Here is a 25135-nt window from a genome sequence, read left to right as displayed (position 1 = left end):
GGAGGACAGGCACACTTTGGAAGATCCCCGTGCAAGCCGCCCGGTGCTCCCTGGCTCCTTCCTGCCAGGACTCTCACAGAGCACATTTATCTGCCTGGCCAGGACACATAGTACTAGTGTATGAAGGCTCTGCCCTGGAGAAGCACCTCAGAGAGGGTGGCCAAGGTTTGCGTCCAGGGTCGTTGTGGAGAGAGCTCTGTGTTATCGATGTTCTAGAAAGCAGGTGTTCAGCTGAGCCACACTGTGTATATACCGTTATATACCGTCCGCCCAGGACTATTAGCTCACTTATTAGATAGACTTTTATGTCAGGATAAGAACTGTTTCCCGGCTGTGTTCCCAACTCTAGCCAAGGGCCAGCCAGCTAGCAGGCCTTTCTAAGGCCTGCAGCCTTGAGCCTGCCATGTCAGCTCTTTGCTGTGCATCCAGCCAGCCTCTGAACATGAGGGGTCATGTTTTAGACCTAGGATTGTTCCCCTCCAAAGCCTGGTCTTGGGTCACTGTGGCAACCCGCCTCTCATTTCCCATTCGTACCTGCTGCTCCGTCTCCTCGGCTCCTCCTCGTCCTGGGTCCTGTCTTTTATCTCAGCCAATCACCTCCTGCCGGTCACTTTGCCCAGGGGAGGCAGCAGCCTCACGCAGTGACCCTTGCACGTCATTTCTGGTGCTGAACTTAGTGTGGCACAGTGCTAAGGAGACCTTCACTGAGCTCTTATTCACTGCTGCCAGGAGGCCTTGGTGACATGGGGACATGACTGCCTCCACCTCTGCCCCTGGGCAGGGAGCTCATGGTCCCCCAAGAACAAAGGGAGGCGAGGAAGCCAGGCAACCGCAGCGTCTCCATTAGCACTTGTCACAGAGTCACACAGCCAGGCAGTGGAGATGGCCGGGCAGGTGGCATTGTCCCAGTTCTGCAGGTGAACAAACCCTCTAGAGAGGAGTGGCAGAACAGGGACAATGCTGGCAGCGATCTCAGGCGGGAGGCCCACTCTCTGCCTCCCCTTGTCCTGGTCCATCCCTTGGTGGAAGTGACCGTCTCCATCCTTGGCTTCTTTCAGGGACATACCCGTGCCCACAGAGCTATAACAATTGGGACTACTCAGAACTGGACCCAGAGAGGTTCCGAAGAGAAGAATTAATGTTACAGAGCAGCCGACTTATAAAGGGTAAGCTCCCAGCTGTGGCCCCGCCTCTTCTGTTCCCTAACACAACCCAGCCACAGCATAACTGAGGCAAAGGTGCTAGGGCATTGATGTCCCCAGCAGATTCTCTCTCAGACTTTCAAACTGGCCACCAAAGGAATAAAAAAAAATCAGTGCTTCTGGATTGCCTATGAGGAGTAGAATTGAACATCTGGTGGAAAGACTGGGGACACCCAGCTCTGGTAAAGGGATTGCCTAGCATGCATAAGACCATGTATTCCACCCCCAAAGCTATAAACAAACAAGATAAATCCACCATTTTGTCGATTCTCCTATACTGTGTCAGGTCTGTACGTTCTGTTATCATCCACGAGGTCTGTGTGTTCTATCTTCTCCTCAGTCTGTATGTTCTAGTATTGTTGGGGGCCTGTATTTTCTATAATCTATTCAGACTGTATGTTGTACTATAGAATATAGAAAGCTAGTCAGTAGGAGCTTGGGGGTTTAGTGGTGCCTGGGACCTGCTGGAACCTCTGGGCACTGTTTCATACTCATGACAATCAACAGAAGGAGCCCTTCATGCGTGTCACAGATGAGGACATGAGTCTGAAGAGCGGCTTGCACAATACTGACCTTTTCATTCTCTCGACATGTCGTGTCATAGACATGTCTTGGTGGCATATACCTCTAATCCCAGCACTTGGGAGGCTGAGGGACGAGGCTTTCTTCACATTTGAAGCCAGCATGGTCCACTACAGAACAGGAAATACTACTGCCCACATGTCAGCCACACTGCGAGTACTGCAACTACCCCAGTTCATTGGCGTTGAGTTCACTTTTGTGGCCGGACTGAGAGTCTGTCATGTCAAGAGCTCCGTGAGCCAGATCCTAGACTAAGAGTATCACTGGGCATGTGAGCCCGCCTCTCCTTCCCACCCAAGGGCAATGGAGGCTCTTCAGCCACAGCATGAGGAATGCTCTTGCCTTGGTTGGGGGCAGCGTGCATGCAGTTCTACATGGAGCAGAACCAGGACAGCCCCCGACCCTGACAGTGCCAGGCGCCCACACAGAGATTTGAAGTTAACATTTTAAGCAGGTGAAGGGAGAAGCTGCAGAGCTTTAGTCGGTCAGACCCAGCAGCTGACCAAGGCCCACACCACCTACAGCCTCAGCGAAGCTCAAGTCCCTTCTTGGGGTTCTCGGGGAGAGCCTGGCTGCACCCCTTTGCACAGAGCTGGCCGCAGGGTCTGTCTGGAAAGTGTAATAGCCAAGCCCAGACCCTGCCAGCTGTCACTGTCCAGAGCAAACGGATGTGTGCTCCTTAGTCAGCAGATATACTCAGGGACTTTTGTTTTATTTTGTTTTCTTCAAGTCAGGGTTTCTCGGTGTGGCCATGGCTGTCCTGGAACTCATTCTGTAAACCAGGCTGGCCTCAAACTCAGAAATCCTCCTGCCTCTGCCTCCCAAGTTCTGGGATTACAGGCATGCGACACCACTGCCCAGCCTAGAGAGGAAACAAAATGAAAGAAGTCAGTTCTTAAATTGTCTTTATTCCTGCCCCTAAAGGTTAACTATTCTCATTCTCCCCCCCCCCCCTCGATGAGTTATAAGTTTACCAGCTTTCATATGACAGTTTTATTTTTTGGTGGTTTCAGAGCTCAAACTCAGAGGCTTAGCCCACACTAACTCTGAACTCCAGCACTGCACCACCTCAATCTAGACTTTCTTATGTTTGTTTTAATTAATTTCTATTAACCGATTTTTAGATCTAGTTTCTACATATGAGTGTTTGTCCTGCATTAGTGTCTATGTGCTGTGTGTATGCTTGGTGCCCACAGAGGTTGGAAAAGGGTGTTGGATTCCCCAGGAACTGGGAATTACAGATGGTTGTGAGCCACCATGTGGGTGCTGAGACTGGAACCCAGGTCCTCTGCAAGAGTACAATGATCTCTAACCACTGAGCCATCTCTCACCCTGGATTTCATTTTGCAAATGTTTTATGCAACCTTCTGGCACATACTTCTAATCCCAGCACTTGGGAAGCTGAGGCAAGAGGATTGTAAACTAGGGGCCAACCTGGTCTATCCAGAGAATTCAAGGCCAGCCTGAGCTAGACACTAAGACCCTGTTTCAAAAACAAACAAACAAAGTTTAGGAGGAGTCAGGAGGCTTGGCATGGTGGTTCACACCTTTAATCCTCAGCACTTTGGAGGCAGAGGCAGGTGGATCTTTGTGAGTTCCAGGCCACCTAGTCTATAACCAGAATTATATAGTAGAGACATTGTCTCAAAAACAAACAAACAAAAAGAAATCAGACAAGTCAGGAATTCATGGAGAAACCCTGTCTAAAAAGCTAAAAGACAAACAAATGAACATTTCATCTGGTACTTTCTTGGCTGTTTTTAGGGTTCCAGGTGGTTAGTTTTCTGTAAAGGCACTGTGATGTTTTTGGTTTCCTGTACACTGTGCACCACACATATGGCCTCGTGGACATCCCTCTCTGGCTCACTCATGGGTCTTGCTTGGCAAGTAGAGGCCCGGGCTGGCCTGGGGCCAGGCCTGCTTCTGTTTGCCCTTGTCCATGATTCTAGGATTGTCTCAACACCCCCACAATCCAACATGCAGTGCTCAGACCCCACAAAGCAGCTCTTCTCTCTCCTAGCAAGAGAGTTCACCCTCTTCACTTGTAAGAGAACCTCCATCCAGAAGATGGACCCGAAGAAAAACAGGAAGTTCCGCAGCCTCATGGTAAGTGGGGAGCACAGACATGGACTCTGAACTCCAGCGTCCCGAAGCTGCTGCAGCCCTGGATCGCCGGGGGCATCTGTGTGGCCTTCTGTGGCAGGCGTGTCCCTGAACCTCTGTCAGCTCTATCCCAGTTCCTCAGAGTGGGGCCTGACAGGGCCCAGACTCTCAGAATAAGAGAGGAGCGTGGGCGATGACCACAGGACAAAGGAAAGGAGGTAGCTGCAGGCCGCGTCCAGCCTCAGCCCCAGATACGCAGGCTCCAGATGCACATCTGGCTCCCAGTCTTTCTATCTCTGTCTCTCTCTCCTCACTCTTCTTCCTTTCCTCCCATCCCCCCAATCTCTCCTGAGAGTGGAATCAGACCCTGCCAGGCAAGCCCCCCACAACTGCACTCCGGTCGCTTCACTGCCATGCTCAGCACTGCTTTTCTTGGCCTGGATGCTCCTTATGAAGCAAGCCCAGCCCAGTCCCCTTTCTCTCTGAGCATTCGTGTGGTCCAGTCATCACTCCGACCTCGGCCATGTCCAGGTCAACATGCCTGTTCTGATGCCCGAGCGTCCATATCCAGTGCCGTATGAAACCTGGTGCTGTGTTAGCTGGCACATCTCTGGCTGCCAGCAGGGGCCATGTGTTTACTCAGCACAGAGACTTAGCAGCCCCTTACCACAATGCCCTGGGTGCCTCTTGTGACAGCCTGCATTCCCACTGAGGGATTCTTTGTTAGCTGGAGTCCTGCCTCTGCTAGGATGAGGGAGGATCCTGCCATGTGTCTTTAAATGTAGGCATGCCACCAAGAGAGCACTCTGTAGGCTATCAGGACTTCATGATGATCCCCTTAGTAAGCTCTGGGCCCTGTTTAGCATAGGATAGAGCTCTATAAATATCACTCCTGCCCCAAGCACAGACAGAAGCAGGCAGAACAGGCACTGCTGAGGGCCAACTGTCCCTCAGATCAGCATCAAAATATTATTCATTGTTTGGGCACTGCCAGTCACAGCACCCAAAACAAATAGGTTCCTGTGTACTGGAACACAGAAAGCCTTCTGACATTTATTGCAAGAACCCAGCTGAGAGATCCCATCTTCTGTCCTAGAAATAGAAACAGTCAAAAACTGGAACATTGAAAGCAACCGAAATGTGAACGGCAAACCAGGAGAGAGGCAGGGCTGGGTGTGCTGGGGGCGGAGTCTCTGGCGTGGACAGACAGTTCTCCATCTGCTCAGCAGGTGCAGCTGGCTGCAGTCTTGCTGTCATGCGTGTCAGTGGCTGCAGACTTCTCTGAGAGTTTAGAATTCAGGGCACCAAGCGGAGATTTCTGTAAGGTCAACCTGCCATCTGCCCTTGGTTTGCTCACACACTGAAGACATAATAGATCCAACTTCTCCAGTGGCTCACTGATTAGCCAGAGCTCCCAGGAGCCTGTCCGAGCCTCAGTCAAGTGTTCCATCCCTTTAATGGGTTTTAAAGGTGATGCTGGGAGATAACTTCGATAAAGAGGAATTGAAGTTGGAAGATGGCTCTGGTCACAAAGTGCTTGGTATGTAGGCGTGAGGACTTGAGTTCAGTCCCCAGGACCCATGTGAGAGAGGGTGGATCTGATGTGTGTGCCTGCCCTCTCAGTGTTGGGGAGGCAGAGGTAGGCAGATCCCTGACCAGTGCTGGCCCAGTCAGATACCAGGCTTCTGAGAGATCCTGTCTCCCTGCATGTGGAGATGAAGTATGTGCCTGTCACAAATGGCAGTCTCAGAAGGTGTCACGTGAGCTGAGAACCAGAGGAGCTGTTTTAGGGTTTTATTGCTAAGAAGAGACATTGTGACCATGGCAACTCTTAAAGGACAACACTTAATTGGGGCTGGCTTCCAGTTTCAGAGGGTTAGTCAGAGTGGGAAGCATGGCAGCGTCCAGGCTGGCATGGTGCTGGAGACAGAGCTGAGAATTCTATATCTTGTGTGTCACTCCAAGTGTTTCTTGAGTAACAGGAGACCTCCAAGCCTGTCCCCACAAGGACATGCCTCCTAACAGTGCTACTTCCTGTGGGCCACTCATTCAGACACATGAGTCTTTGGGGGTCAATCCTAGTCAGACCAGCACAGGAGCCTCTAGAAGAATGTGAAAGCCTTTTAGGAAACAGGAGCAGCATGTGCAAAGGCCCTGAGGCTAGCCAGGAGGGAGAGAAGGAAAGGAAGGAGGGAAAGTCGAGGGAGAGATAGAGTTACTCAGAACAGGGAGGAGGTGTGTGATATAGAACTTCGTAAGTAAGGGAAGTTGAGGCAGGAGTTAAGACTGAGTATATAGACTGGCCAATTCTCTGAAAATGGGAGACTGTACCAGATTTTCATCATCCATTAATGTGCTAATGGACAGCCGAGCCCTGACCCATTCCCAGCTGTAGTGTCTAGAGTGGCATTAAACGTATTTGTGTGGTAGTGTACATTTGTCTGGGCATCTGTCCAGAAGTGGCGGTCATATGGTAGTTTTATTTTTAACTTTTTGAGAATCCTCTAGACTGATTTTCCTAAAGGCTGGTTAATTTGTACCCCCACCCCCCAATCAGCAGTAATTCAGAACTCCTCTCCCCCAAATCCTCCTGTCATTTGCTGTCACACTTGGGAGCTTTTTTTTTTTTTTTTTTTTTTTTTTTTGCTGTTGTACAAGTACCTGACCACACTAAAGAGATTTCCTTGACCCTTCTTCTATATCTCTGCACAGATGTGTGACTGTGGCTGGTCAAGGCGATGAGATATGCACATATACCATGTGGCAACTTATGGGATCCCTCTTTCATTTAAAAGCCTCATGTGGATCCTTCCCTGTAAAATGAATTATATGTTCTAGCTAGTCTGTATAAAAAACACACAATCCAGGTAATTTATTTACAAGCTGTAATCAGGCAGGTTTTGAGCTATTCCAACTTAAAATCCGGGCCATATGTCCCTTGTTGCTTGCTGTTTCTACTGGCCATGGTCAAAACCCTCTGATAGCAGCCTCCCCTCTAGTCTCCTTTCTCCCTTCTCTTGTCATTACCTGTGACCCCCAGCCAGGCGACTGAAAAGCCACCTACCTCTGTCTACTTACTATCTAATCACAGGCTTTCTAGCCTTGTATTGACCAGTTAACTTGTAGGCAAGGTTACATAGCATCAGTTGGTGTATGTGATGGGGGAGGGGCAGCTAGGCCTTGGGGCCAGTATCTCACATTTGTGTAAACAGCAGCAGCAGATCAACCCCAGCGCTTCCCAGTCTCCCTCCCTAACCAGCTGCCTGGGGTGTGAATGTGAGGCCTGGAGCTCTGGTTGCCATCTTGCCCCCTGAGGACAAAGTCCTTAAAGTAAAACCAGAAAGTGGGAGAAATCTATGGTCCCAAGGGGCCACTGTGAAGTTAGTGTCCTGCTAATCTGCGGGTGCTTCAAGGCAGGGGCTAGGTTTCAGTGACTACTGGGCACCAGATACCACAGTAATTGCCCAAAAGAGATGTTAATGAAGGCCATGCACTGCGACTGATTAGAAATGACTGCAGTGGGCCTCAAGCTCTGTTGGGAGCCTCATGCAGATCGCAAATGGAAGTTTCCTTCATCTTCAAGGAACCTCAGAAAGCAAAGCTGTTCAACCCTTGGCAGCTGAGTGACACCCCATTTCTGCTTGGGCCCCCATTCTACATCACCCCATTTTTCTGCTACGGTCTTGAAGCTCTTGGGCTGGACTGGAAGGCTTGTCTCTCAGGCCTTCCCTTAATGTGAATGATGGGATATGGATGAGATGCAAGTATTTATACCACTTTTGCTAACTTACTTCTTTTTCCTCCTCCTCCTCCTCTTTCTTCCTTTCTTCCTTTCTTCTTCTTCTTCTTCCTCCTCCTCCTCCTCCTCCTCCTCCTCCTCCTCCTCCTCCTTCTAGGCTCTCCTGAAGGCTTCTCGTTCACAGCTAATGAGTGAAAAAAGCCTTTCTAGTAAGGAGACCCCAGAGGAAAGATGGAAGTGTCGCAGCAATAGAGGTAAGCAGGCTGCTGTGGAGGGCAGGGCTGGCTTTCCTCTCAAGCCCCAATGCCCTGCTGCTTGGGTACATCCAAACATAATACGCTTTGCCCTTGGATTTGACCTGCGCCTTGGCACCAAGCACTAGCTGGGAGGGTGGGTGCATTGTTGTTTTTGCCAGATAAGCACCTAAGTGTGCAAGACATTTTCCTGACAAGGAACCTTCTGTGCAAGTGTCAAGCGTGCCCGGGCTCCCCACATGCTCATCATGCCAGTGTCACAGGATGCAGTCCCGCATTGTCATCCTTAGCAGCCTGAGGAGTTCCCCTAGAGTTTGGGGGAGTCCTGGAGTTTACTCAGTCCAAACTAATATTTGTGGCTTGAATGCTTAAGAGAATTCTAGAACCCATCAGTAGCAAAGTAGCAAAGCAGAGAGCATCAGATCTGAAACTGGAGGTGCAGGCAGTGTGAGCCCCTGGAGAAGGATGCTGAGAACCAAACTCTTGTCTTGTGGAAGAACCGAAAACACTCGGAACCATTGAGTGATCTCTCCAGCCGCTGGAGAGGTTTTAGCATAGGCTTAAGCACAACGATCAGGAGAAAAGAGGCCTCGGAAGAAAGGAAAGCAGGCCAGGGCGCGCAAGTGCGGGCTTCTCAAAGAGATCTGGTACTGTTTTTTCAATAATCACATAGAAGAATTTTTAGTGGGATTTAAAGTGACAGGAGAGGGCCAGAAGAGGGTACTGGATACCCTGGAACCAGAATTACAGAAAGATGTGACCTACCTACCCTGCGTGTTCTCCTAACCAAATCTAGGTCCCCTGTGAAGGCAGTAAGTGTCACAGCGGGGTCCTCTCGGCAACCCTGGATTTCTTCTGATATTTATTCAATGTTATGTGTATATTGTATGACCCAGGTTTTGCATGTGCATGGAGGCCAGAAGAGGGCACCAGATCCCCTGGAGCTGGAGTTGCAGGCCATTGTGAGCTTCCTGATGTGGGTGGTGGGAGCTGAACTCTGGTCCTCTAGAGGAGCAATATGTGTCTTAACCTGGGGACCATCTGTCCAGCATAGGATAGGACACTTTCCTCCTTTCCTGCGGCTAGGGCTGAACCCACGATTTTGTGCCTGTTAGTCCAGCTCACTATCATGGCTGCATCCCAGCCCTGAACTACTGGCCCTTTTTCTCTTGCTGTGTGGTTCATTGTAATGAGCCTCCCAGGGCTACCATGGACAGCTCTGCAGCCCTTCTCGTGATCTGGTTTTTGGATGACCCGTTGCAGGTTTTTTTGCTAGTCTTCAAGCTATTCTCTGCTAACCTCCTACAGGAAAGCCACTGTTGTGTATAGAAGCTGCAGTGATGTTTTTTTCTTTGTCTTGTAGCTGCCACAGCACCCAGTCTGTGGCTGTTGGCATCTTAAAACCTTTGGGTTTCTCCTTATTCTACAGTGATGACATGCAGATTCCTGTTGGTACTTGATTCATGGAACCTGAGCTAGTGTGGCCGTGTTTACATCCTTTCTTCCTCAGTAAACTAGAAGGTCCTTAAAGATAATCTATTTCCAGCCCACAGCATGAACCTGGTACAGAATAAATAGTGAGCATTTGTAGCACGGAACCAAGGATGGACATGGCTTATAGCTGCATGTGTGGCTAAGATGCAAGTGGAATCACCTGTCTCCCCTGTAGCTCCAGAGGACTGGCGTCTTGCACAGATTCCATTTTTACTCTAGCAGGAAGCCGAGACCCATCACTAACTCTGTCTTTTCCTTGGGTGAATACTCATATTCACGTTTTTGTTGTATCCCATTGACAGATCAAACTACTCTGTTGTCCAGGAAACCCACACAGCAAGTCAAGCAGATATCACACGTCAGAGCATGCATAAATACATTTGTAAAAACGGTGAGCACATCATTGGAAATTTAAGATTTATTTTATCGACCCTCATTGTGTGTGTGTGTTTGTGTGGGTGTGCATATGAGTGTGTTCTTGTATGTGCATGTGAGTGCAGGTGCTCTCAGAGGCCAGAAGAGTGTCTGATCCCCTGGAGCTGGAGATACAGGTCATTGTGAATCACTTGACGTAATCATTGGGAACCAAACTCGGATCCTCTGGAAGAGCAGCAGACACTCTTGCCTGTTTAGTATCTCCAGCTTAAGAGCAGAGCTGGTTTAAAGGAGACATGGCTGAATCATCTTCATCTCATGCAGGTGTCAGGTAAGAGCTGGGGTGTTTGATACAGACCAGGTGATGCTGTCAGCTCTCCCAAGGATGATTTCTAGGTCCAGAAGACACCCACCAGCCAGGCGTGGTGGGGCGCACCTTTAATCTCAGATCCAGGAAGTAAAAAGCAAGAGGATCTCTGAATTTGAGGCCAGCTTGCTTTGTACTGACAGCCCTGCCCTTCCCTTCCTTCAGCATTTGTTCCTCAAGTGTGTATGTCCTGCTTGTACTTACACCCTTGTGCTACGTGTGTGCCGGGTGTGTGTGTGTGCCAGGTGCCCACAGAGGTGAGAAGAAGGTGCCAGATCCTCTGGAACTGGAGTTAGAAATGGTTGTAAACTTGCATGTGGGTGCTGGTCTTCTGGGAGAGGCCTCTTAGCCACCCAGCCACCTTCAAGCACCCTCCTTTACTGTTTTTAAAGAGGGTCTTACTAAGTTGCCAGACTTGCATCTAACTTCCCAAGTAGCTAAGATGGAGGTTAAGTGCTTGTCTTAGTCAGGGTTTCTATTCCTACACAATCATCATGACCAAGAAGCAAGTTAGGGAGGAAAGGGTTTATTCAGCTTATACTTCACACTGCTGTTCATCACCAAAGGAAGTCAGAACTGGAACTCAAGCAGGTCAGGAAGCAGAAGCTGATGCAGAGGCCATGGAGGGGTGTTCCTTACTGGCTTGCTTAGATTTCTTTCTTATAGAACCCAAGAATACAGCCCAGAGATGGCACCACTCACAAGAGGCCCTCCCCCATTGATCACTAATTGTGAAAATGCCTTACTGCTGGATCTCATGGAGGCCCTTCCCCAAGTGAAGCTCCTTTCTCTGTGATAACTCCAGCCTGTGTCAAGTTGACACACAAAACCAGCCAGTACATAGTGGGGGTGAAGGCAGGAGGAGGAGGCTGAGGCAGGGAATCACATCTCCACACTCAGGAGGCTGAGTGCCATGTGTTCTGAGCTTACTGTCCTCGAGGCGTACACATCAGGATCCCTCCTCAGGAACGGCCCCTCCCATGGTTAGATGAATCATAATCTTTAATCAGCCAAGATAACCCCTCACAGATACGCCCAGAAATGAAAGAATCTCTCACATTTGTGTTTGGAGGCTCGTCTCCAAGTGACTAATTCTTGTCAAGTGGAGACTCACCATCACACAGGACAATATCCTTTCCTTTTCTCTTCTCTCCCCGGCTCAGTCCCACCCTGCCTGCAAGAGCCCGGAGCTGATTTCAAACCAGTTCAACCTTTACGGGAAGAGCCCGCTGATGGTGTACTTCTTCCTCAACTACTCCCAGCTGCAGCTGCCTGGGCGGGAGCTGCTTGTCAGCAGGAGAGAGAAGACTGAAGTCATTCCATATCCTTGTCACATGTTCCCTCTCTGCAGAAGCAGGGCTTGAGGAGAGGCAGCTGGGCTTCGGTGCATAGCCTGGCGCACAGTGGGTATTTAGTAGGAACAGCCGTGCTTGTGCTCAGGCGAGCCTCACGTCTAAGCCTCGGGTACTGGCCAGGCGACCCTGAGCATGTCCCCATGGACAGAGCCACCTCTTTCTCATTGTCCAGCATGAACTTAGTATCTTACCCTTCCTGGTGCTCCCTGGCCCAAGAGAGTGGGGCCATCAATTGTGGTGTCCGTGAGTGAGGTTCACTGCCCTCCTCTGCGCCCGTTCCTCCCCAGCTGCGTTTGGAGTTGGTATAACACTCAGCTCTTGGGAAAGGGGTGCAGCATGTGCTGGTTTGCAGCCTGTGCTGGTATGCTGAGCCTTAGCAGCGTGCCTTGGGGTCAGAACATGGGTTCTACCAGGAGTCAGTTTTCTCTGTTTGTCTAAATAGCCCAGACTCTGAAACTCATGCTAACTGCTAGCCAGAATTTGGAAAGGTTCCAGTTTTTCTGTCTGCAATTTTTATTTCATCTGTAAAATCAGAATAAGGGTTCCCCTGCTGGGGGTGCTTTTTGTTTGTTCGACTTTACTGTTGTTTGGACCTTTTTATTGTTTTGTATTTGTTTGTCCCACTGTGTAGTCCTGGCTGGCCTGGAACTTACTATATAGAACATACTGGTTTCAAATTCATACCTGCCTCTTTATTCTGAGTGCTGGGATTTAAGGCTTGTGCCACCAGGCCCAGCTTCAGGCGCCATTTTGCAGATTGCCTCCCAGGGCAGGAGAGGTAAGAGTGCTCAGGACATGCCTGCTACTCAGTGGCCTTTGCTGGTCATAGGCCGGAAGGGCACCAGGAGGCCTTTCTGTCTCCTGCCCCTAGAGCTTTGCATCACAGATTTCTGAAAGTGGACCACCTACCTCTGGGCAACATGGTCCAAATGTTCCCAGAATCACCCTGTTCTTGAGGCCTCTGGGCTCCAGAGATGGCCCCTGACTAGGGTGTACCAACCTTAGTAGCTCTACCCTGCAAACTTCCAAAGTGGAGATGGTTCTGCCAAGCTGGTACTGTGACTGAGTGGTGTATAACTGGCACTGTATGAAGAACTGGCATTGTAGTTGTCACTATCCTCTACAGTAGCGGTTCTCAATTTTCCTAATGGTGCATCCTTTAATACAGTTCCTCATATTGTGGGGACCCCAACTAAAAAATTATTTCATTGCTATTTCATAACTGTAATTTTGCTTTTTTAAATTTTTTTCTGGAGACAGGGTATATCTGTATAGCCCTGGCTGTCCTGGAACTCACTCTGTAGACCAGACTGGCCTCGAACTCAGAAATCTACCTGCCTCTGCCTCCCAAGTGTGGGGATTAAAGGTGTGTACCACCACCGCCCGGCTTTTCAGGAGGTTCTTAAGATAGGGTCCCACAGTTTAGTCTGAAGCTAGCCTCAGACTCAGGGCAATGGCTGCCTCAGCCTGTGAGTGCTGAGGTTACAGGTGTGAGTCACCAGACCTGGCTTTTAGTTCATTTCATAGATAGATAAATGGGGACAAAGAGGGTGACAGTGGCCATCCCACAGTTTGTCACACATGAATCTGAGATTCTGACCAAGGGTGGAGGTGGAGAGGGGACGAAGTTGTTTGCTGGTTTGTGTGTTTGCTTTGGTGTTCTGAGCTAGTCTCTTGTCTGCTCTGGCTGCGCTGGAACTCCTGTGTCCTTACTTGATCATCCTAACTCCATTTCCCAAATGCTAGGATCCCAGGTGCACATCACCGCACCTGAAATGGACAACGCAGCCAAGTGTGGCTGCACGTGCCTGTCAGGCCACCACCCAGGAGGCTGAGGCATGAGGCTCACAATGAGCTTGACGATACACATCCAGATCCTGTTTCAAAAACACCCAAAGCCAGCTGGGGTTAATAGCCCAAGCCTTTAATCCCAGCACATGGGGGGAAGAGGCAGGTGGATCTCTGTGAGTTCAAGATGAGCTAGAGTTAAGACTGTCTCAAGAACCAAAACAAAACCCAAACCAGAAAACAAGAAATAATTTATCAGACTGTCAAGGAGAGAAATGTCAGAGCCCCTTTCTCTTCATCATTGAGGTGACAGATTACAAGCCCAGACTGTTAAACTGGGCCCAGAACTAAGCTTGTGGTCCACGGCTGCTGTGATCTGTAGGAAGAACACAGTGATTTTGGGAAACCTCTTGGGAACAACACGGCATTCCCGCCAGGGCACCATCGTTCTCCTTCAGACAGTCTAAGGAAGTATTTTCTGGCTTGATACCATGGACAGAGCCAAAGGGGGCTTAATGACAGGGTGGACAGCTGCCCAGCCACACAGGGACAGCCTCTCTCCTTCCCAGTCTGAGAAGACTGCCACCTGTGTGGATTTTGCGTGCCTCCTCCAGAACTCCAGAGCACCAAACATTGTCCTTTGCATTGTCCACGCTCTCCTTGCCATGCCCAAGGTCTGACCACCACAACATAGGGCAGCACAGTGGACCTTTCCTTGACAGCAGGGTGCACTGACTCCACCATGACCTATGCCGACATCATCCAGCTGGTCACAAAGAACATGGAGATTCGAAGGAAAAAGCTCCGACAGCTGGACCAGATGCACGAGAACGAGTGGAACTGCTTTAACAATTACCTGATGGAGCTGCAAGAAAACTTTGAGAGGTGAGAGGGCACCGGTGCAGAGCCACGGGCGGACACCCGTCCGCTGCAGCAGTCAGCAGGGTTTACCTTAGCTGGAGGTGGGGGTAGAAAAGCTTTTCTGTAGCCTGATTAGAAACTGCTCATTTGCTGGGAGGCAGTAGCACATGCCTTTAATCCCTGATGCATTTGCAGCCAGCCTGGGCTACATAGCCTGTTCCAGGATAGCCAGGGACATACAAAGAAACCATGTCTCTAAAATCCGCTACCATCACCACCACTACCAATAGCAACAACAACAAGGCAGAAAGGAAGGAACACACCTCATCCACAGAGCTTAGACTGGCTCTTTAGACTGGTGTGTGTGTGCGTTTTCCTACTGTGTGGTGGTGGCTGACAGTTGCAATTCTAGCACTCAGGAAGTCTGAGGCACCCTGAAGAGTAAGAGTCTGTCTGCCCTACCTGACCTCCTCTGTTTAAAAAAAAAAGAAAAGAAAAAGAAAAAAAAAGAAAAAAGAAATAAACAACTCTTTTTAAAAGGCCGACATCATGGCATATGCCTGTAGAGCCCAGTGCTCGGAAAACTGAGGTAGAAAGCTCACAACTTGGGTCCCAACATGGCCTCAAAAGCCAAGCTGAAGGTGTGCATGTCTGTGGCATGCACCCCTGAGAATGTGCAGGCGCCCAGAGGAGGGCGCCCTCAGGCTGCTTCCTCTGCTGAGCGTAAGCCAGCAAGCCCTTGAAATCCACCTGTGGGGGTGCTGAGATCCCATTTCTGGTCTGCATCGGCTGCTGAACAGAAGCCTCTCCAGCCCCGCCTCTCTCTGATTTCTGACACAGCTTCCTAATAAATAAATAAATAAATCTGGAGTGAGCTCAAGGGACCTTCCAGTGTCCCTCCAGCGATGGGAATGCAGACAAATGCCATCCACCACGCTTGGCTTTTTAAATGTGTCCTGGGGATCTGCTCAGGCCTTAATGCTTTCAGGGTTGACACCTTCAGTCCCCCTGGAAGGGGTGCTCTGCTCCGCTTCAAGGCTGGCCATAGCCAGGATGAATTGCCATGTGAAAGATGACTCCGCTCGGGCAGGGCTCTTTGGGGGACATTACTGCTTGTTTCTCTAGCAGAAGTATTAGTTTTGACACTGGGCAGACTGAAGCTCCGTCTCAGTCTTATCCATGTCAACGAGGCACCGCACTTACGCTGTGAAGGGTGTGGGCGCCTCTTCCCTGAACATGACCAGTACTCACACCAGCCTGGCAGAGTAGTTCTAGTGCCCAGCTCAGAGGTGTTGGCTGGTGAAGGGGACATATGAGGACACACATCAGGGCACTACAGGGCCCCAGCAACACAAGGCATTTCAGCCAGAAAGTTTGCAGCCAGAAAATGGTGAGCACCCACGGCCATGCAACTCTCTGGCAGCTGCTGGGCTAGCCAGTGAGGGGGAGGGGCCCATCTGCCCTTAATGAGGGCCGCACAGAGGAGACACAGGGCCATTCCTGGCAAATTCAGTTTCCCGTGAGTTCAGAGCACAAGGCCTCTACCACATCTGGGCCAGAGTACCAGATATTCAAGGTACTTTTGGAGAAGCTCCAGGAAATGTTCCAACATTTGATTCTGTGACAGCTGTCTTAAAAGGAACAGAGACATATATAACAGCACCTCCCTACTTCTTTTTATATCTATGTGTGTATGTGTGTGTGCATATGTGTATGTATGTGTATATATGGGTATGTATATGTGTGTGTGTACGTGCGTGTTGCCTGTGGTTAGCCCTGAACTCCAAGCTCCTGCAGCAGCATGCTGAATAGTTGAGTATATAATGACAACCCTGTCTATGACATCATTTTTTTTTATATGAGTACCCTGTAGCTGTCTTCAGACACACCAAAAGAAGGTGTCATATCCTATTACTGATGGTTGTGAGCCATCATGTGGTTGCTGGGAATTGAACTCAGGACCTTTGGGAGAGCAGTCGGTGCTCTTAACTGCTGAGCCATCTCTCCAACCCCAATACCATATTTAAAAAAGAAAAAGATTTATTTTATGTGTGTGAGGGTCTTATCTGCTTGTATGTATGTGTTCTACCTGATATGGAAGTCAAAAGAGGTTGCCAACTCTCCTGGAGTTGGAATTGCAGATGGGTGTGAGCTGCCGTGTGGGTACTGAGGACTGGGCGTGGGTCCTCTGCACGAGCAGCAAGCGCTCTGAACTGCTAAGCCTTCCATCCGGTCCCTCACGACAACATAGTGACTCACACAAGCATATTATTAATGGCTATTTCACCGCCCTTGAATACTCATAGCCTGATTCTTCATCAAGTAAATGTGTACTTGCATTTCAAAAGCCAATAGAGGGTGATCAGTTGATCAAAGCCACTGTGCACCCAGTGAACACTCTTCAGGAGGCCTCCAGGAGCCCCGCTGCCCACTTCTATTGAGCATTTCCTGTGTCTCCAGCAGTCTTAAGCTTTTGACATCCACTAAGTCACACCTCACCACCGACCATGGGAGCACACTAGCATGGAGAGGCTAAGTCATTTCACCGAGGTCACCCACCAAGCAGCAGAACTCCGCTTAGAGTCATCTTCCTTCCGAGGGTGTACGTCAGCCTTCTTCTGAGACGCAGGCTCCTCAGCCCTTCTGTGATTTCATTTATGTTCATTCAAAAAAAAAAAACCAGCAATCTGACTCTGGGATGGGGTCACGGCTGTGTGCCCAGCGGGCGGGCAGACTAATGTAGATAAATGTCTGCAAAGACACATTGCAAGACAGGCAAGACAGCCGGGGCCACACAGTGAGACCACAGCCGGGGCCACACAGTGAGACCAGACCCTGTCTGGAGGCTGGGGGTGGGGTGGGGGTGGGGAGATCACATGCACTCTTTTGTCCTATCCCATCTATGCTTTGTCATGTTTCTCCCACAGGGAGTTGGATATCATCAATAAGAAAGAACAAGAGAAGAGAAAGGCCAAGTACGCGTTCGTCTCCTCCTCGACGCTGTTTGATCACTTGTTTGACAGGAAATCCAAGGGAAACACGCACAGAGAAACTGCCTTTCTTTCAAGGTTTGTTTTAGAAAATGTTCAGCATGAGCGATGTAAGAATTCTCACCAAGCCGGAAGGGATGAGGTGCAGGTCTGGGCGGGGACACCCGAGGAGCTTTCCCAGGTCTCACAGTGCCTCAGAACAGAGTTGGACCAGGAACTCTTGGAGAGTGGTTGAGACATTTATTTATTAAGGAAGCAAGGAGGCCGTGTGTGTGAGAGTGGGGGTGGCTAGAGAGCCGGGGCAGAAGCTCAGACATTCGGATCACTCAATTCGGACCACCTTCCCTGTCGCCCACCGTTCTTAAGCTCTCTCACTCAAAGCGAAGCAGTCTGGAAGGGGTTTGGGTCTTTTGCCAACAGGCTCCGCCCCCTGCTCACTCTCTCAAGCTCCCATTGGCTCATCCCAGCGCTTCCCGCTCCCTCTCCCACCACAACCTTTTCTTGAGAGCTGTGATCCCAGAAGTTTCAGGAGAGGTTGAGGAATTTATTTTTAAAAATATTTGTTTATTATTATATGTAAGTACACTGTAGCTGCCTTTTAGACGCACCAGAAGAGGGTGTCGGATCTCATTACAGATGGTTGTGAGCCACCATGGGGTTGCTAGGATTTGAACTCAGGGCCTTTGGAAGAGCAGCCAGTGCTCTTAACTGCTGAGCCATCTCACCAGCCCGAGGAATTTTTCTTAAAAAATTAATTTTTATGTGCATGTATATGTGCCTGCATGAAGGTATGTGTACCCCATTCATGCTGGAGCCCAAAAATGTCAGAAGCGGTTGCCAGAAACCCAGAATTAGAGTTACAGACAGTTGTGAGCTGCCCCGTGGATGCTGGGAACTGAACTCAGGCCCAGTGCTCTAGCTTGCTGAGTCATCTTTCCCGCCTTGGTGATCAGCCATTTACAGCTTCTGTGTATCTGTTGGTTAGAGATGAGTCTTTGGATCCCCCTGAAGTTGGCAGGGGGTGGGGGGGATGGGGGTGGGGGGGGTGGTAGTGGGGGTGGGGGGGTAGTATGGTGTGTGTGTGTCTGTCTGTCTGTCTGTCTGCAATGCCTGCATCATCAGGTTAGTTTGAGTATATTCTGAAAGACGTACATTTTACAAAATGAAAATTACAAAGTCTAAATAATAGCAATATGGTCACCCGTGGTCCAGAAAAAGGGCAAGAGCCAAGACAGTGATGGTCCCAATTGTCCCGAGACCCTCCCTCATCTGACCCATCCCCCACCCCAGTCTTACTTGTTCCCTTGTAACATTAACACAAACAAACAAAACATATCACAATGATGGTTATATATTAAGAATGTGATAGCACGCAAAATAATAATTGTAAGGAGGGATCCAGTGGTGGTGTAAGGACCCATGACTCTGAGAAGAATGACACCCCACCAGGACTCAATAGTATGTAAGTGCAAAGAGTTTTTTATTCTGCAGAGGTCCAGCATGCTGGGGTCTCCCATTACCAGAAGAGGGAGACACCCAAGTGAGCCCTCAGGCTGTCTTAAAGCACACTAGGGAATTCTGGGGTAGGTGACCTCTGTGTTAATCTGTTGGGTCCATCTCCACAGACATTCCGTTACTGGGGATTGGGGGCTGGAAATTTGCTAGGGAGGTTTGGAAACTGCTGCTAAGGAAGTAGTTGAGGAAGTCTGGAAACTGCTGCTGACCCATTGTCAGCAGGTGTCGGGGCAGCTTCTGAGGGAGGCCTGGACTTGCCCAGTTCTCAGAAACTAGAGATTCAGGCCTAGTCTCCCTAAATGTCAATCTGAAGCCTGTCATGGAGTCAGCCTAGCCTCCTCTGTGGAAGAGATGAAAAGGAAGGCCATATGACGTAGCATCCTCTTTACTTTGTGCACACAGTTATTTCCACCCGTTATTAAGGTTGTTCACACATCCCCACACAGTCTTCTATTTTTCTTCTGGGGCCCTATACTGACTCATCTCTCTCAGGCTTTGTTTGTTTGATGTTTTTGTTTGTTCGTTTTATTATTTTGTTTTGTTTTAATTTGATCTTAGTTGTCTCTGTATTTTTAGTGACCAGGCCTGTCTTCACAGTTTGGAGTGAAGCTCTGAGAAGCCCGCGGGGAGCCAGCACTAGTGGCCATGGTTCCTTGTCAGTGCGCTCTCTCTTTTCTTGTGGCAGGGAGACCCCTCCCACCGGCAGCCACCTTTGTCAGGACCCACCTACATTCAAAGACCCACTCCCCTGGCTTTGTTTTCTTTTGGCCTTATACCACTGGCCTCTTTATTTTTGTTTCTCTATGAAATAAAATAAAACCTTTAATTTTCATGATAGTTTTTGAAGCATTATAAGAATTAGGATAGATGTGTATTACAGAAAATAAAAAATAAAATAAATAATAAAAAAACAACCATGGTACAAGTTAATCACTGGCCAGTGTGGGCCTGCCGGGGGTTTCAGAGCCTTTGGGAGACTAGAATCCACCACCCTGCTCCTTCAGGCTCCTCAGGATCCGTCCCACATGCCTGTGGGAGTTTCTGGTATTCAGTCTGTGCTCCGAGCTAGAGTGTAATGGGATGTGACCCTTTCTCCTGTAGTGCACAGGCCAGTATTTCTTGAAGTCACTGAAACGTGATAATTTTGATGACTAGAGTAACATCTGTAATTTTAAAGTTGGGCATCAGCAACCAACTTTAATCCAGTTTCTATACTTTTTCTTAATCTATAAAGATCTGTCACACCCATTCATAATATATTCCCTTTACTTTCTGGTTTTTTAAAGGACCTTCCCTGGAAATACCATAACATTACTGCTTTATTTCAAGGGCCAGATATTAGTCACATAGTGATTATTGCAAGGGAGCCTGGGAAATGTAGTTTAAAAAGTGGAGACTATTTCCATTCCCAAACTGGTTCCGTTGCCAAGGTGAATGATGGCTTGGTTGGTGACTGTCCCTATCTCTGATAGGTGGTGGCTGCCTCTATTTTAGAGTTGAAGAGATCAACACTCAGCCAAACTAAGAATGTGGACTAAGAATGTTTTTCTTGAATTGAGAAGGCTATGGATTCACAGGAGTAGTGGGGAGCCTCACTGTCAGGCCTGTGTCATGTCAATCCTAGTTTCCCAAGCATCAGAACTGCACCTCAGTCTAATTCCCTCAGACCCCATTGGCTTTTGTTTCTCCTCTGACCTTAAACCCAGCTCAGGCTCCCCTTCTTCAGGAAGTCTTCCCTGATATCCACTCAGAGAGCATCCTAGACTTGTGCACCCATCTCCCTGTATTTCCAGTTTCCCTCAAGGCCAGGATCATGTTTCCCCCAGAGTCTCATCCAGTCCTGGCCCCAGGCTGCAGTTGGAGGATGAATGAGAGGCGTGGCCTTGCACTGATCCTCTACTTTAGTCACCTTCACCGCCAACCTTACCAACTTATATTGATTTCTTTCCCAGTGCACACCCAGGTGCCAGTGAGGCTGCAGCTGGAGAAACCACACTGAATTTCTGAACTGGTTTTTATTGGTATCCATTTTGCTTCCCCCACAGGAAGGAAAAGAAGGAGAAACGAAGGGTTTTCCATTCCCCCTTCTCACCACGAAGCACTGTGGATAACTATTCCCTGGGTCTAAGAAGCCCCTACAGAATCAAGTCTGCTTCCAGGTGAGGTGACCAACAGTAGGAAGACAGGGAACCAGGAAGTGCCCACCCCCAGCCCTGCTCCCTCAGGGCTTGCTAGAGAGACCTGGCAGGAAGAGCTTTGTGCGGAATCACTGCCGTCTTTTCAGACTTCAGTTTGCTTCTTATATTTAAAGTGTTGCCATAACAGTATCAGAGTGCAGGCGACAATGAGCACAAAGAAAATAAGCATGGTGCAAACGTGACCTCATGGGAAAGTTACACCTTCCTGAGGTAGGGATTAGTCATGGCACCCCAAGCCCAGGAATGGGTTACAGCATCCTTCAAACTTTTCTGTCCCAGCCACCTTGTAGCAGTAGGATGTAGCAGAAGATACTCAACTGGTGCCAGGAGACAAATACAACAGCCAATTAAATGCCCACAGTATGGGGGACCCAGGGTAGATGGAACAGGTGCCCAGGAGCCATGCAGGAGTGGTGTCGCTGAGTCTGGCACAGATGACAGACAGGAGGAGGGGATGCAAAAGAGACTGTTGGGGGCAGGGCAGAGCAGGGTGTGGAGAAAAGTTCAGTCCCTCTTGGGAGGAAGCCGGGCAAGGTGTGGCTTCCCATGGTATCAGGGGCCTGGAGACTTTCTCTTGACAAACAAGGAAATTTCCATGAAGCCATTGGTTTTCTGTTCTGGGGACCACTGGAAGATGGTCAGCGAGGACATCACTGATTAGATTTTCATAGACCCAGTAGGATTTAATGTTCATGTCTGGGGGACTTGTAAAGGCTCCCACAAATCCTTGTCTGTACTTGGTGCCTGTCTATGCTTTTCAATCAGGAATCTCTAGGCTTTCTGGATTTTGGCTCAGAAAAATATTTCAGAAGCCAATTGTTAATACCCATATTACAAGTAAGAAACCGTGTACAAGCAGAATGTGGTGGCTCGGGGCTCTTAGCACAGCGCTTAGGGAGCCAAGGCAAGAGGATTTAAAAAGAACAAGTATCCTGGTGTCTAGCTGCAGTGAATTAGTTCGTTTTTGTTACCCTAATGAAATACCCAAGGCTGAGTATCTAGTGTCTTAGATAGGGTTTTATTGCTGTGAAGAGATACCATGACCATGGCAACTCTTATAAAGACAGTATTTAATCGGGGCTGGCTTACAGGTTCAGAGATTCAGTCCATTATCATCAAGGTGGGAGCATGGCAGCATTCAGACAGGCATGGCATAGGAGGAGAAACAAGTTCTACATCTTGTTTGAAAGGCAAAGAGGAGAAGATTGGCTTCCAGGGAGCTAGGATGAGGGTCTTAAAGCCCACGCCAATGATGACACACTTTTTACAACAAAGCCATCCCTCCAAATAGTGCCATTCCTTGGACCAAGCATATTCAAACCACGCACCATGACCTATTTCGCTTATAGTACTGTAGGTCTCAAAAAAAATTGTGTGTATACTGTATATGTTGTGAAATCTAGAGAAAGAAGTTAGAATTTTAGAACCACACACACACACACACACACACACACATACACACACACGTGACACGTTGTCTGGGAGAGGGTGTAGTGGGTAAAGCCCTTGCCTTACAAGCATGAAGACCTGAGTAGGAATCTCTAGAGCCCAGTCTGCATCTGTATCCCCAGTGAGATGGAAGCGGAGACAGAAGTCTGTGGGCTAGCTGACCTTGCATATGTCCAGTGGACAGCAACAAAAAGACCCTATCTCAAGCAAGGTAGACAACAAGGGCCGACACCCAAAGTTGCCCTCTGACCTCTGCACATGTGCCATGATACACATGTGCCCCCACCCCCACATATTATATTCATGTGGTCCAGGTGAGCCCCAGATGGTTCTCTTTTGGTTGACCCCATAGGAAGGTAAAGGTATGGAAAGAGTAGAAAGTCTATTAGAGAGCAAAAGGAATCACCATTTCATAGCTGTCACTTCTATGGCCCTTTCCAAGACTCTTAAGTTGGGGCAGTCCCAGAGCATGCCTGGCGGGGAGTCCTGGCCAGGCTCTACCCAGAAGGACTCCTTTGTGCTGGGCTCTGCACCCAGTTTAAATTCTCAGAGCCCACAAGACAGCTCATAATCCTCTGTAATTTTAGTTCCATGAGATCTAAAGCCCTTTTCTGGCCTCCAAGGGCACCAGGTATGTACATAGCACACAGACATGTATGTTGGCAAAACACTTATACATATAACATAAAAAAAAATCAATCCAAAAGAAAATGTAATTTTTATTTTAATTGAAGTAAGGTGAATTGAGGCATAGTCATCTCTGGTTTTGTATTTGTTTTTTGTTTGTTTTGTTTTGTTTTGTTTTGTTTTGTTTTCGAGACAGGGTTTCTCTGTGTAGCCCTGGCTGTTCTTAAACTTGCTCTGTAGACCAGGCTGGCCTCAAACTGAGAGATTCACCTGCCTCTTTCTCCCAAGTGCTGGGATTAAATGCATGTGCCACTATGCCCAGCCTAGGTGTCTACTTTAATTTTCTTGTCTTGAGTTTTTCTCTTATGTATTTACTGCAGTCCACCCATACATCCTTCCTTGATTTTGTTCCTGTCCTTCCCAGACCCTCCATGCCATCTGCCACTTGCTGGCCTTTTGACCTGCTTCCCTTGGGGGCTGGATGCTAGCCTTCCGACATGTTGGTCCTGTGACGTTGCCCCCATTCCTGTGTTTTCTCATTCCTCCACAGTGGGCGCAGCAGCAGTAAGTCCAGAGGCAAGCAGGACATGCTCTTCCGCCTCTCACCCACCTCGATGGAGTGAACTCGCCCAAGAACAGGAGGAGACTGCGGAGGTGATGCCTGTGTCTGTTGTCAGATGCAATAGAAAGCAGAACCAGCAATGGCAACTGAGAGGCCTGCTGCAGCCAGGGATGTGTGGAGTCTCTCCCAGTCCACAGGAGAAGGAATATTAAAGTTCAGACCTCCCATGAACTATTCAGGGCTTAGAGACGCCGGTTCACCTCACCCATCAGACATCTTACTTAATTTGTTCTTTCATTTTCTTGATAATAGCAACACAATCCAACACGTCCTTACAGAACATAGCAAGACCCTGTCTCCAAAACCAAGCCAACAGCAAGGATCAGGAGGGCATTAGCTGAGCTGCTGAGCCTTTAGTCCCAGCACACTCCAGTCAGGGCTGGTGCATCTCTGAGTTGGAGCCTGGTCATTCCTACATTGTTAAAACATGTGACACATGCTTATTTCAGGCTTACTCATCTATTAATCTATATTAATATATAGATATTAACACTTAATGTCTATTTACATGTTTTTGGTTTAATTTTTTTTTATTTGCCTGTTTGTAGTACTAGATATTGAACCTCAGGCCTTGCCTTCCTGTTTGAGGGTCTTCCTAAGTTTTCTGGGCTGCCCATGTGAGTCTCCTACCTTATTCGCTGGGTCCAGCTGCCTCTATCTGGTTTGGGGTGTGATCATAAAAGAAGTTTAAAGTAATGCAGCAGAAATGAGTTTGAGCCTACATATTTATATTGCTTTGGTCCTGCACCTTTGTATTAATTGTCTGAAGTATGTCACCCTCCTGAGCCTACAGCCTCTCCCAGAGCTCTAAAACAGCACACTTCTTTCCTGGGAATGGGGAGTTGGTACAACCAAACATTTCCAGGAACCTTAAATTCCTTTCAGGGTCCCTGAAACTCAGCCTGCCCCATAAGCCAACTATACTTCCAGAAATCTACCCTAAGAAACCCTCAGGAAAGAAGGCATGTAGAAGATGCTTCATTTGAATCTCTGATAAGAGGGGAAACTTGTTAATAACAGACATCCTATAGAATACTGTGCAGCCATTTAAAGCTACGTGGAAGGCATGGGAAGGGCAGAAGGACAACCAGGAGCGTGGCCTAGCAGCAGCATACTGGTTGAGTATATCTTTTTAGTTTTTTTAATGGTTTTTTTTTTGTTGTTGTTGTTGTTTTGTTTTTTTGTTTTTGTTTTTGTTTTTGTTTTTGATTTGGTTTTTTCGAGACAGGGTTTCTCTGTATAGCCATGGCTGTCATGGAACTCACTCTGTAGACCAGGCTGGCCTCAAACACAGAAATCTACCTGCCTCTGCCTCCTAGAGTGCTGAGATTACAGGTGTGCACCACCACCGCCTGGCTAATGTTTTCAATAAAAACCCACTGTTTCTATTTTGATTTCAGTTTTTAAAATTTGGATGACTTTTCCTTTTTTGTTTCTTTTCTTCCCATTAATCTTAAGGAAGCTTTGAGATTAGTGCATAGGCACATCAGAGAGTTTGTCAGAATGTCTCCCTGAAGTAATAAGCACAGAATCGGAAATCAGGTACTAGAAAAGACCAGAAGACAGGCCTAGAGAGAGAGCTTGCAGCCCAAGGACATGCTTTCCCAGTCTGTT

General features: G+C 48.5%; 1 protein-coding gene across 1 annotated transcript in view; it reads left to right on the top strand.

The window, feature by feature from the left end:
* Positions 1 to 24680, top strand: part of Fam227a (family with sequence similarity 227 member A) — a 39807-nt gene extending 15127 nt beyond the window's left edge. Inside the window, exons 9-17 of the mRNA XM_052161190.1 lie at positions 1059 to 1166; positions 3805 to 3890; positions 7784 to 7880; positions 9677 to 9765; positions 11280 to 11437; positions 13992 to 14144; positions 17048 to 17188; positions 20671 to 20784; positions 23450 to 24680. Coding sequence (XP_052017150.1) covers positions 1059 to 1166; positions 3805 to 3890; positions 7784 to 7880; positions 9677 to 9765; positions 11280 to 11437; positions 13992 to 14144; positions 17048 to 17188; positions 20671 to 20784; positions 23450 to 23522 — 1019 coding nt within the window. The 3' untranslated portion in view covers positions 23523 to 24680. The remainder of the gene's footprint in view (positions 1 to 1058; positions 1167 to 3804; positions 3891 to 7783; positions 7881 to 9676; positions 9766 to 11279; positions 11438 to 13991; positions 14145 to 17047; positions 17189 to 20670; positions 20785 to 23449) is intronic.
* Positions 24681 to 25135: the final 455 nt, after the last annotated feature.

The sequence above is a fragment of the Apodemus sylvaticus genome, chromosome 17, assembly GCF_947179515.1.
Source record: "Apodemus sylvaticus chromosome 17, mApoSyl1.1, whole genome shotgun sequence".
Lineage (NCBI taxonomy): Eukaryota > Metazoa > Chordata > Mammalia > Rodentia > Muridae > Apodemus > Apodemus sylvaticus.
The sequence above is the reverse complement of the archived record's forward strand: the minus strand, read 5'-3'. Positions and strand labels throughout refer to the sequence as shown.